General features: G+C 35.0%; 1 protein-coding gene across 2 annotated transcripts; it reads left to right on the top strand.

Annotated features, from left to right (window-relative positions):
• The first annotated feature begins 2,936 nt into the window (after positions 1 to 2,936).
• On the top strand, positions 2,937 to 9,965 carry LOC113710577 (uncharacterized). Of its 2 annotated transcripts, XM_027233664.2 has the most exons (9): positions 2,939 to 3,307; positions 3,702 to 3,768; positions 4,436 to 4,464; positions 4,560 to 4,768; positions 5,601 to 5,719; positions 5,999 to 6,094; positions 6,176 to 6,251; positions 8,639 to 8,792; positions 9,406 to 9,965. In XM_027233664.2, exons 1-9 carry the CDS (start codon positions 3,071 to 3,073, stop codon positions 9,556 to 9,558), a joined length of 1,140 nt encoding a protein of 379 aa, XP_027089465.2. In that variant the 5' UTR covers positions 2,939 to 3,070; the 3' UTR covers positions 9,559 to 9,965. The 2 variants fall into 2 exon arrangements, with proteins under 2 accessions (XP_071922080.1, XP_027089465.2); XM_072065979.1 differs by lacking the exon at positions 5,999 to 6,094 and having other exon boundaries at positions 2,937 to 3,307.
• Positions 9,966 to 10,703: the final 738 nt, after the last annotated feature.

The following is a 10,703-nucleotide window of genomic DNA, read 5'->3' on the forward strand; positions in this document are numbered from 1 at the left end:
TCTTTACTAGTCCAAAATAGATATCCCAAATTAGACTTGAATGTTTAGACTCTTCCTTATCTCCCAATCTCATATCTCTTAACCTTTTAACATAGAATTAGAGTGTTACATTCACCCCTCCTTTAGGTCTTTACATCTTCGCAAAGCTCAGTCAAGCCCTAATACCATTGGTTCAGTCTCACCTCGTGTAAAGACTACACAAAATTCGCTTTGATACCGTAATATCACACCTCGAGCCCACAGCCTCAAGATACGACAAGAATCTCGGAAGCCAAGTCCAATTATTTGGACTTCATTGTTATTAGCCCAAAATGGATACTTGGACTTGAACATTCAATCTCTTCCTTATATCCCAATCCCATGTCCAACCTTTTAATGTAGAATTGAGGCATCATAGTATTGCCTTGAACAAATTTGAGATAAGAATAGCCTCCCAAGTTTACATCACCACTTCTTTTGTTCATTTCCTATAAACTTTTTTTATATCTTTTATTTCTAAGAGGCCCTTTCTTGTCAACTCATTTCTTGTTTTTCGTACCTAGACTTTTTAACTTTGTGAGATTCATTTGTTTTTATTAATTTGAGTGAAATTTATTTCTTATACCTTGCCATTCTTCCTCCTAAAGAACCACCCAACAAACTCACACTACCTTGTCTTTCCCCACCCTAACGAGATCGGGAGGGAAAGGAGGCGGGGTAGTGAGGGAAGGGAAAAGGTGGGGGAAAAAGGGTGAGAGGAGAGGGAAGGAAGGAGGAAAGAGGTGGCGAGGAGAGGGAGGAGGAAAGAGAAAGTAGAGGTGGAAAGAGGAGGAAAGAAAAAGTGGCAGGAAGGAAATGAAAAGTATACTTTAAATATACATTTAATCAATTTTGGATTAATTAACTCAAGAGCTTTTTTAAACATTTTTTTTAGGAAAGTATACTTGCACTGTTGGTGCAATGGATTTTGTCACTAGTGTCTTGAAATTTAATCACAAATATTAGGATCATGATCAACAAGTCTTTTTGTAGCCCTAGACAATTAGATCAATTGACAAAAGTATCGCAAATTACACGGTGAATGATTATTCCTTTATGACTATTTCTATCATTCGCTTCTCTTGAATTAGATAACTATTCATCATTCATCTTCTTCCTTTAATATCCCTCAATACCAAGAACAAGTAGTTAAATCAGGTGATAAAGAGTAAATTGATAATTATTCTTCATAGTTGAAAGAAATTTTGAAATTCATAGAAGAATATATATATCTGGTTGTTGACTGAGAAAATAATATCTGATGCTAAATATGAGTAACAATAGCATCTAATTTTGAAGAAAAAAATGGCACAGCATATTGTTATATAACATTTACACTTAATAAAGTATTTTTAGTGGGGGCACAATTTTCACGTATACAAGTTTCACCATACACGGTTTATTATTCTTCAAGGCAAATGGAGCGGCTACCGTAATTGCCCCTTTTCGTCTTTTGTCAATAATCCTGTCTAGGTTTTGAAGGCCAAGGATAAGATATGGAAATGCTCCTTTTTTTCAAAAAAAAAAAAAGAGAAACATAATATTCTCTTTTTCTTTTTTTTTCTTTCATTTGGAACTCTATTTTCCTTTTTATAAATAAGGCCTTGCTTCTAGGGCAAAATTTCTAAAAATAATGCTAGAAAAAAATTGTCACAAAAATGGGGTGATTTGGGGAGCGTTTCTCCACTTAATTTTTTTTTATGTGCGTCAGATGAAATTTTATATTTTAACCAAAAAAATCTTTTTTTTTTACTGTTTCAGTCGTTGCATGAAAGGGCAATGCAGCGACTGAAAGAGCAAATTTTTTTCAGCAGTGTTTGAGTCACCACAATCAACAAATGGTCCATAAATTGTAGCATAAATTTCTCGTCCACGTTCCATATGTTTCCATTGTGGGCTACTAATTGTTTTTTCATCACCTAACTAGAATTAAGTAACCACAAAACACAGAGATGTAGATCCCTTAGCTTAGCAAGATTAGTGCTTATTTTATAATTGGATTGATAAAAACGATTGCTTTAATCCAACGGTACAAGATCGCAATTGAAAAAAGAAAAAGAAGAAAAGAGCGTCACATGAATTGATAAACTTATTTTTTGATAAACTTTTTCAGGCAGCACAAATTATTTGACTTGTAGTAGGTTTTTTTTTTAAAAAATTTTTTGAAGAAATTAAATTCATGAGTTATTTTATTTATTTTAGGATTTTTCTAATGGGAGCCCAACAGGCACTCATTAACACATATAAATTCTACCCAATCTATTATGTATATGTATGCATTAACAATTATTATCTTCTATTACTTTTGTTATTTGTGTAACAAAAATTTTAAAAACCCCTTTTGCTAAACCACTTTGTTTACTCCAAGAAAATCACTACCCATCTAGAAAATAATCTTTAATGGTACAGCCACGTCACTAAACTATAGTCCATAAATATATAAATTTGAAAAATAAAAAATATTTGTAAAAAAAAAACACTAGTACCAAATTAAATCTATATCTTCAAAACCAATTTCTTATGAACCTTATATATATTTTTTTCTCAACTTCTTCTCATCTCGTGGCCCAAGTATTTAAGTTGCACTAATCATTATAAATATCAACTCAAAAAAAACAAAGAAATCATACCCATTGAATCGCAATCACAAAAAGTAAAAAATAAATAAAATTCAATTTACTATAATTTACGAATAAAAAATCACATAGTCATCAAAAAAAAAAAAAAAAAGTAAGAGAGAATGCTATAAAAGGGAAAAGAGAAAAAAATGACTTCTATCTTTTTTTTTTTTTAAATTTTTGAGCTCTATTTATTTCTCACGTGAATTATATGTATCAACTAAGGGTTGATATTGCGTCTTTTTCAAAATTTTGGTAACTGATATTTTCAAAATTTTAGGGGCACAAAGTAATATTAGGAGAAACCTCAAGGGAGGTTTTCAAGGGAGGTTTCTGATATTATCCCGTTCTTTTATCACGCTGAAACTCATCGGCTCTTCTATTTCTTTTCCCAGCGTTTAAGTAAGGAGAAACATTTTCTATTTGCTAAGAAAATGGAATCGACGGTGACGGAGGCTTTTCATTTCGTTTGCAGTTCACAGTTCTGGAGGATGGCAATATTTTGGACTCTTTCTCTCATCATCTCCTACTTGCAATCATTTGCCCAAAGATTTGTTGCCGCCCAATCCATAAGCTACGTGTATTCTTCTCCTCCGTCACTTCCACAAGCAACAAGATCAGTTCCTTCTGCCACAAATGCTTTGAGAACACCCATCTGCATCATTACTGGGGTAAATGGAACATCTAAAATTTATTTGCCATATATTCTTCAAGTTTTTTTGAATATGCTTCTAATTTAATGTCTTAATTGTCTACTTTTGAATCAATTTGTGTTGTAAGTTGGAAGGTTTTTGGAATTTCTACGGTTTTTGTTTAACCAGAGTTGAATGAGCTGTGCCTGGTTCAAAATTATTTCTACCCAAAGTCCCATCAATCAGCAATTTCTTGTAATTTCCTACTGTCAGATCAATTTCCTCATGATTTATCAACTTTCAATTTATTTATTGTAGGTCACAAGGATAAGTCAACCCCCCCCCCCCCCCCCTTTCAGCTTTATCAATATGCTATGGACCTTCTAGTTGTTTTTGTTCTGATATTTGTTCTTTTTCTGGTTGAAAATCTCAGGCAACATCAGGTTTAGGTGCTGCAGCAGCCAATGCCCTGTCAATGAAGGGCTTTTACATTGTTTTAGGTAATTCAGTTATTTGCTTTACTGTTATCCACGAGGAATTTCTTTATGTTGATTCTGCTTTGGTAAGATTGAACTTTTAATCCAAGGAGTCAAGGACTCATAAATGTTATACTTTCTTACAAATCTTTGTTGAAAGTTTTCTGAAATTTTTGTACATCCTTTTAATATCATTGCAAGAGGGCTTGTCTGAGCATGTCCTTTGGATACATTTCTATTATTGGATTTTATTTGAGAATAAGCTAATAATAAGTGTGTGTAACCCAAACTTGAGGAACCTTTCCAACTTAACATATTCTCCTTAATGTTGGTCATGACTTGTTTTGGTCTTACGTAGTCTCCTGCATTTAACAGTACTATGTTCTATCTAAAAATTTTTCATGAACGAGAAAGTATTCAAATTATCATTTTTGTGTTTGAAATTAAATTATTTGCGCTGATACTTTGCTTGAAATGAGTATTTTGAAGCAGCTTATATTTGCTTCAGATGTTTGAAATTGATTAAGTGTTGGTTACATTTATAAGCCAGACTGCCATTTTCTTTTGCTGTAAAAATGTCTTCCTCCTCACCAATATTGCATCTAGCATGTTAATTGTCTCACTTCTTTTAACTCTTCTGCTCCTGGTAGGGAATCACCAGTATCTAACTAAACTATGTTTGTAATTGCAGCAGGAAGATCGTCCGACTTATTGGCAAAAGTACCATTCCAGTAACTTAACTTTGAAAAATTGTCATTTTCTTACCTTCTATTTTCTATATTATCATCTATTTCTCCATCTTTTAATCGTGGCAGGCTATATCCGATATCAAGAGACAGCATATTGGTGCTTTGGTCAAAGCTTTTGAGGTTGATATGTCATCCTTCAAGTCAGTCCTTAAGTTCAAAAATTCCCTTCAGCAGTGGTTGTTGGAGTCTAACCTGCACTCTTCTGTTCAACTCCTGATCAATAATGCTGGAATCTTAGCAACATCATGTAGACTCACTCCTGAAGACTATGATGAGTAATTAGCTTTTACATTACTTGTGTTCTCATGGAAGCTGGTGCTACATAATAGTAGACCCAAACTTTTATGCGCACACTTAATAAATAAGTAGATAAAGGAAACAGAAGCTAATCTTATCTGGCTGCCAAGTTGACTGAGATTCCGTTTGGGGTTGCGATGGCTTATCAAAAAGCACTTCAATTAGTAAAGCTTTTAGTCAATGTACTTATTAAGTGTTTAATCATATGTTTGGGTGCGTACTTGAATAAATACTTCTTCTATTTGATAATATGCAATTTTGAATTTCTAAAACACATCTATCTCTTCATATAGTTCAAAGCTTATAATAAAATTGTTAAAGTTAATATATTTTTTTTTATGTTTTTGAAACACGAAAGTTGCTCTAAGAGCACCAATTTTGAGCTTTAAAAGTGCTTTAATGTCCAGAAGCTCTACTCCTAAATTCAAGAAATATTGCTCACCAAACACATTAAAAGTACCGCAACCCCAAACAGCCCTAAGCATGCAAATAACATTATGATCTGAAATTGTAGGGGTCTATGATGCAAAAATAATCGGATGAGTTTTTGTTTTAGAGTATTCTACAAATGGCAAGATGCAAGTTCAGCAACTTTGACAATTATTTCATTTCTATACCAGAACATGTTGATGTCTTCCTGCTAAAATGTTTGTGTGATATGTCATATCCATGCCAGCATTTTGTGAGATGCAGCTTAAGCTTGTTTTGGATGAGCTCATTGGCATCTATGGAAACATGTTTATATTCACCGCACATGTTATAGATTGAGACTACAAACAGCATGGTCATTGTAAGTCCTTTCTTATCCAGGATGATGGCGACTAATTACATTGGGGCATTCTGCCTCACCAAAGTCTTAATGCCGCTCCTTGAAAACAGCCCTGTTCCTTCGCGTGTTATTAATGTCACATCCTTTACTCATAGAAATGGTAAGTTGGGCGTAAATGTTGCAGTCTATGTGCAAGTAATGACTTTACTAGTTAAAATTACTTCTGTTATTCTTACCCTGAGGGTGCGAAAAGAAGTTCATTTGACCTGGTTATCACTTAACATTCAATTGATGCTAGTTTTCCTTAGCAAATGTGAAATCCAAATATCATCAGTATCCATTGTTATGATAGTATTATACTTCGTACATGCTTATTGAATTCCTGTCACTGTCATATGAATGAATTTATTGTAGACTTTTTCCTCTCTTCCCTACTCAGTATCTGGCATGCCGGTAGACAACGACACTGTTACTGGGAAGTGTTTTTCAAGATTAAATTGCTACCCCTATGCTCAGATTTATGAGTACTCAAAATGTAAGTTATTGTTGATGTGCCTAAACTGATAGCATTATCCGCATCTTGGTGCAACTAAGAATTGACTCTTTTCTCTGGCAGTTTGCTTGCTACTCTTCTCATATGAGCTTCAGCAACAGATTGGCATAATGGAAAAATCTCATCAGGTCTCTGTCATGTATGTTAAAATTGATTTTTTGCTTGTTTTTACTAGTCAATTAGAGAGTTAGTTGCCCCAATAAATAATGTTTGAAATGTATAAAAGAAATTTAACCTTTTGAGGTCAGCCATAAGAATTAATTCTGAACTGTGCCTTATTGCTTTCCTGTGTTTGCATGTGCCTCATACTGAGGAAAGATGCTTGTTAGTTTCTTAATTTGTTAAGGAGTTATCCCTGCTTGTTAGTTAGCACTAGAAGACATTATATATAAGCTTAAGTGTGACCAAAGTTGTGTCTGAGAGAAAAGGGACAAAGCAACTTGGGCTTTTTTTTTTTGGGGGGGGGGGGTGGGGAAGGGGTAGGGGGACAGAGAGAGAGAGAGAGAGAGGGAGAGAGAATGTGGAAAAGATGAGAATAACATAATAAGAATGATCAGTGGAATCTTACTTCTATAAGGAAAAATCAAGCAAAGTTGCTTAATTGGGAAGATGGTATTTTGGGCGAGGAAGGTGGAAAAAAAACAGAGGGTAGTAACAAATATCTCTTAAATTCAAGAAGTGGTCCCAAGGTAAGGTACAAAGGGTGATGTGGCCTCTTCTTTTGAATTGGGTCCACAATACCAACTGGCAGGAAGCCAGATCTATATTCAGAGGGTTTTCACAATCAAGAAGCTAGCATAATGTGTAATGCGGTCTGTGCGAGTCATGGTAGTCCCCTAGACAGACCAGTAGGTGTGATTTATGAGATGTCACAGCTGAAGCTGGATAGAGACAAGTGCTTGTGCTTTGGTGCACCACGGCTTTACTATTGCCAGTCAAGGTGGATGAGGAGACAGAGAAGCACATTTACTGTGGTTTCAAGTTTGTACCTATGAGCATAGTTGAATGCCACCCGTGACATATATATGTATATATATATGTTAAATAATACTGTTTTTGAGGGAAGGGGGCCAGAGAGAGAGAGAGGAAACGATGAGAATAAAATAACAAGAATGATTGAATGGAATCTTAGATGAGAATAAGATAATAAAAATGATTGAATGGAATCTTACTTTCAAAATGAAGCATTCGTTTATGTAAGGAAACTATGGTGTTGGTAATCAAGGAAGTTGCTTTTTCGGAAATGGTATTTTGGGTGAGGAAGGTGGAAAAGACAAAGGATATAAAATGGATCAGGGGGAAGTGACAAATATCTCATAAATTCAAAAAGTGGCCCCAAGGTAAGGTACTAAGGGTGATATGTCTTTTGAATTTGGGTCCACGAGACCCAGATTTAGCGGCATGGTCAGATTTGTATTCAGAGGGTTTGCATGATCAAGAAGCTAGCATAATGTGTAATGCAATTTGTATGTGTCATGGTAGTCCCCTAGACAGAACAGTAGGTGTGATTTATGAGATGACACAGCTGAAGCTGGATATGGATAACTGCTTGTGCTTTGGCGCACCATGAGTTTATTATTGTGAATCAAGGTGGATAAGGAGACAGAGAAGCATACCTCCCATGGTTTTAAAGTTGTACCTATGAGCATAGTTGAATGCCACCATGACATATGTATATTAAATTAAACTTAATGAGGCTATGTTTCAGTCATCCGGATGTCATTGTTTAATGAAATAACTATGCATGCTAATGTATAAGAGCCATGAATCCTTGTACTTATTTAAATTATCGCCGACACTTCAGGCATCAAAAAGACATGAATATTCTATGATCTGATACTTCTAACACGGTAGATCTTGCATGGTCACAATTCTAAAGTCATGAGATAAGAGCAAAATGTTGTTTTTATTTTGACATAGTTTATCTACTTTAATAATAAATGAATGATGTAATTGATGCCTCAGAAATGGAAAAGTGAATAAAACTCCCAAATGCATCTCTCTTTCAGTTTCATTAGCATAAGTTGCATTATGTGTTGAAACTACTTTCTTTGTCCTGGGAATCAGAGAAGTTATTTACTGATCTTCTAATCATGAAAAATTAGTCAGTGACTGCTATTCGCTTTTCCATCTTACAAAGAAACACCCATGTTCAATGGTGCTTATGGAGAGTGTTGGCGCATAACCACATTCTTCTTATGGTTTGGAAGGAATGTTATCTAAAACAGTTTTCTAACAGGAAAGCTAGAGATTTCCTTGTTAGATTTAGGGGGTCAATACTTTTTAAGTAAATTTCAATAGTCTGCACATCACTCTGATAGTCCACAAGTAAGCTGGACATGCTGTCATTGACCACGCAGTTTAGGTTTTTCTAGTTACTACCTAACCTACTTGGCTTCACTAGAAGATTGTTTCTGTTTTTCGTGATGTTAAGTTTGCTTTGCAATTTCAGCTTTTATTCTTTGTACAACACGGTAATCGCAATTCCTTGTAGCTAATCTTCCTTGTGTCCTCATGGTGATATAGTGCCGTTGATCCTGGAGCAGTCAAAACCAGTATCATGCGTGAAATTCCTTCTTGCATTGCTTCGATGGCTTTTCTCGGACTGAAACTTTTAGGAGCTTTGCAGGCACCAGAAAATGGAGTCTCTTCTATTATTGATGCTGCACTTGCTCCTCCTGTGAGTATATCAATGTTTGAGCCATTGCCTTTTAATTTGCCCCCCAACAGTTGAATATCACATGATGCCTTGTAGTTTGGTTCATTGATAGGTCTTCATGCATTTATTGGTTAATTGATTGTCATGCAGCTCATAGTTTCTTAGACACCGCATGTCAATATATTATAGTCGTAAAGATCACATTTAATAATGTTATCTGCCAGATTTCTGCCCTATGCAGAAGTAGCTCTTTGCAGTGGGCAGAGTAGCGTCAATAATGTATACTGCTATTAACTTGCCTAATACAATATGTCTTCCAATTCTATACAGAAACAAGGTGAACACTTGTTCTTTTCAATTTGGATTAATCTGGTGTTATGAAATAAAATCACTTTGCCCATGTTTGCTTGTTAAAGAGATACTTATTACTGTTGAACTGACTCGTATTTACTTGGACACAAGTTTATGTTAAATGTATGTTCTTCCTCTACTAGCTTTCTTGGCCCTTCATCAGGGTTACTCTGTTGTCATGTCTTTCAACCCTAATGCTTACTACTTGAGACTTCAACATGATGTTAGTTCATTAGCTATAACAGATTTCTATACGTTTTCTTAACTAGCAAATCTATTTCAGGAAATAACAGGGGTTTACTTTTTTGGAGGCAATGGTGGAACCATCAGATCTTCTGCACTTTCATACAGCACCAAACTTTCGAAAGATCTCTGGGCTACTTCCTGTGATATTTTTCTAGAATTGCAACTTGCTTCCACTGGCACTTCTGCGTAGCTATTTCTCTTTTAGTGGACGCTGGCTTCTGGTAAGGTTCTGCTGATCTCAAGTTGGTTAATGGAGCCACAATTGTTTCGACTTACTCATGGATGCTGAGATACTGTTACTGTTCCAGCCCCATCCCTCTCCAAGGACATTTCTCTGTCAGTTTTTGGTCTGTTAAGATCCTCAGTGAGTCAAGGTGTATAGTACTCTTGTGATAAAATAGTGTGAAAGCAGCCAGTTTTGCCATTGTAATTGCTTGATATGCAGCGGAAAACGCACTACAGATATTTACATTCGACTTGGCAAAAGAAAACTGTAGAGTAGCTCATAAAGTCACCAGCTCTATTACTTTTCAGAGGCATTTAAGATAATGAATAATATCAATTTGAGGTATCTGAGGTATACACAATTGTTTGTCAGTTGGAGTTCTCATATGTTACATTTACGTACCAATATAAAAAGTGCCCATTAACAAGAAATGAAGTAAATCAAACGGACACTTTCACCTTCTTTTATATGTTTCTGCTTTATTTTTTACCCAGTGATTTATTATCGTTTTTTCTTTTGACGATCGATTCCCTGCACCAACACACGGAGTTGTTCCCAATTCATCACTTCAAAGATTCAGCAGCATTTGGTATTATAAGTGTCACCTCACTTATTTAAGGCAAGAAGAAGGTGACATCGAATAAGATTTCATATACTTTGTTTTTTATTAAGTTTTTGGTAATTTATTTTCAACAAGAGTAAAGAATATAATGGATATTTGTTCATTTAATTGTTAATATTTCTTTTGAATATTGGGAATAAACACAAATTTACTTTTATCAAAAGCATGCTTTCATCCCTTACGGTCTTCTATCTAGTGTGAATTTCCTTCTAAAAGAAAAACCAAGGATATTTATGCATGAAAATGTGAATATTTACTGTGATATAAGTTACACATGTTAAATTAAATTTTGGTACCACACTCGTACAATAATCACTGTACAAGTGTCTGGTAATTTAACATCACATTCCTTGATACTAGTCATGTGTCCGGTAATTTAACAATCTCTGAGGTAAGTTAAGGCAACAACACGGCACTCTTGACCTTAATTAAACATGCCCTGCACTATTACAGAAAATAGTTAACTTTCTCCTACTGTGTTGGTGGA

Source organism: Coffea arabica, chromosome 9e, assembly GCF_036785885.1.
Source record: "Coffea arabica cultivar ET-39 chromosome 9e, Coffea Arabica ET-39 HiFi, whole genome shotgun sequence".
Classification (NCBI taxonomy): domain Eukaryota; kingdom Viridiplantae; phylum Streptophyta; class Magnoliopsida; order Gentianales; family Rubiaceae; genus Coffea; species Coffea arabica.

Bases quoted from the DNA above. Each gene is read 5' to 3' on its own strand.
- LOC113710577 (XM_027233664.2), top strand. From the start codon at position 3,071: ATGGAATCGACGGTGACGGAGGCTTTTCATTTCGTTTGCAGTTCACAG. The intron at 5,720-5,998 runs GTAAGTTGGGCG...TTCCCTACTCAG, and splicing joins ATCCTTTACTCATAGAAATG to TATCTGGCATGCCGGTAGAC. The intron at 8,793-9,405 runs GTGAGTATATCA...AATCTATTTCAG, and splicing joins ATGCTGCACTTGCTCCTCCT to GAAATAACAGGGGTTTACTT.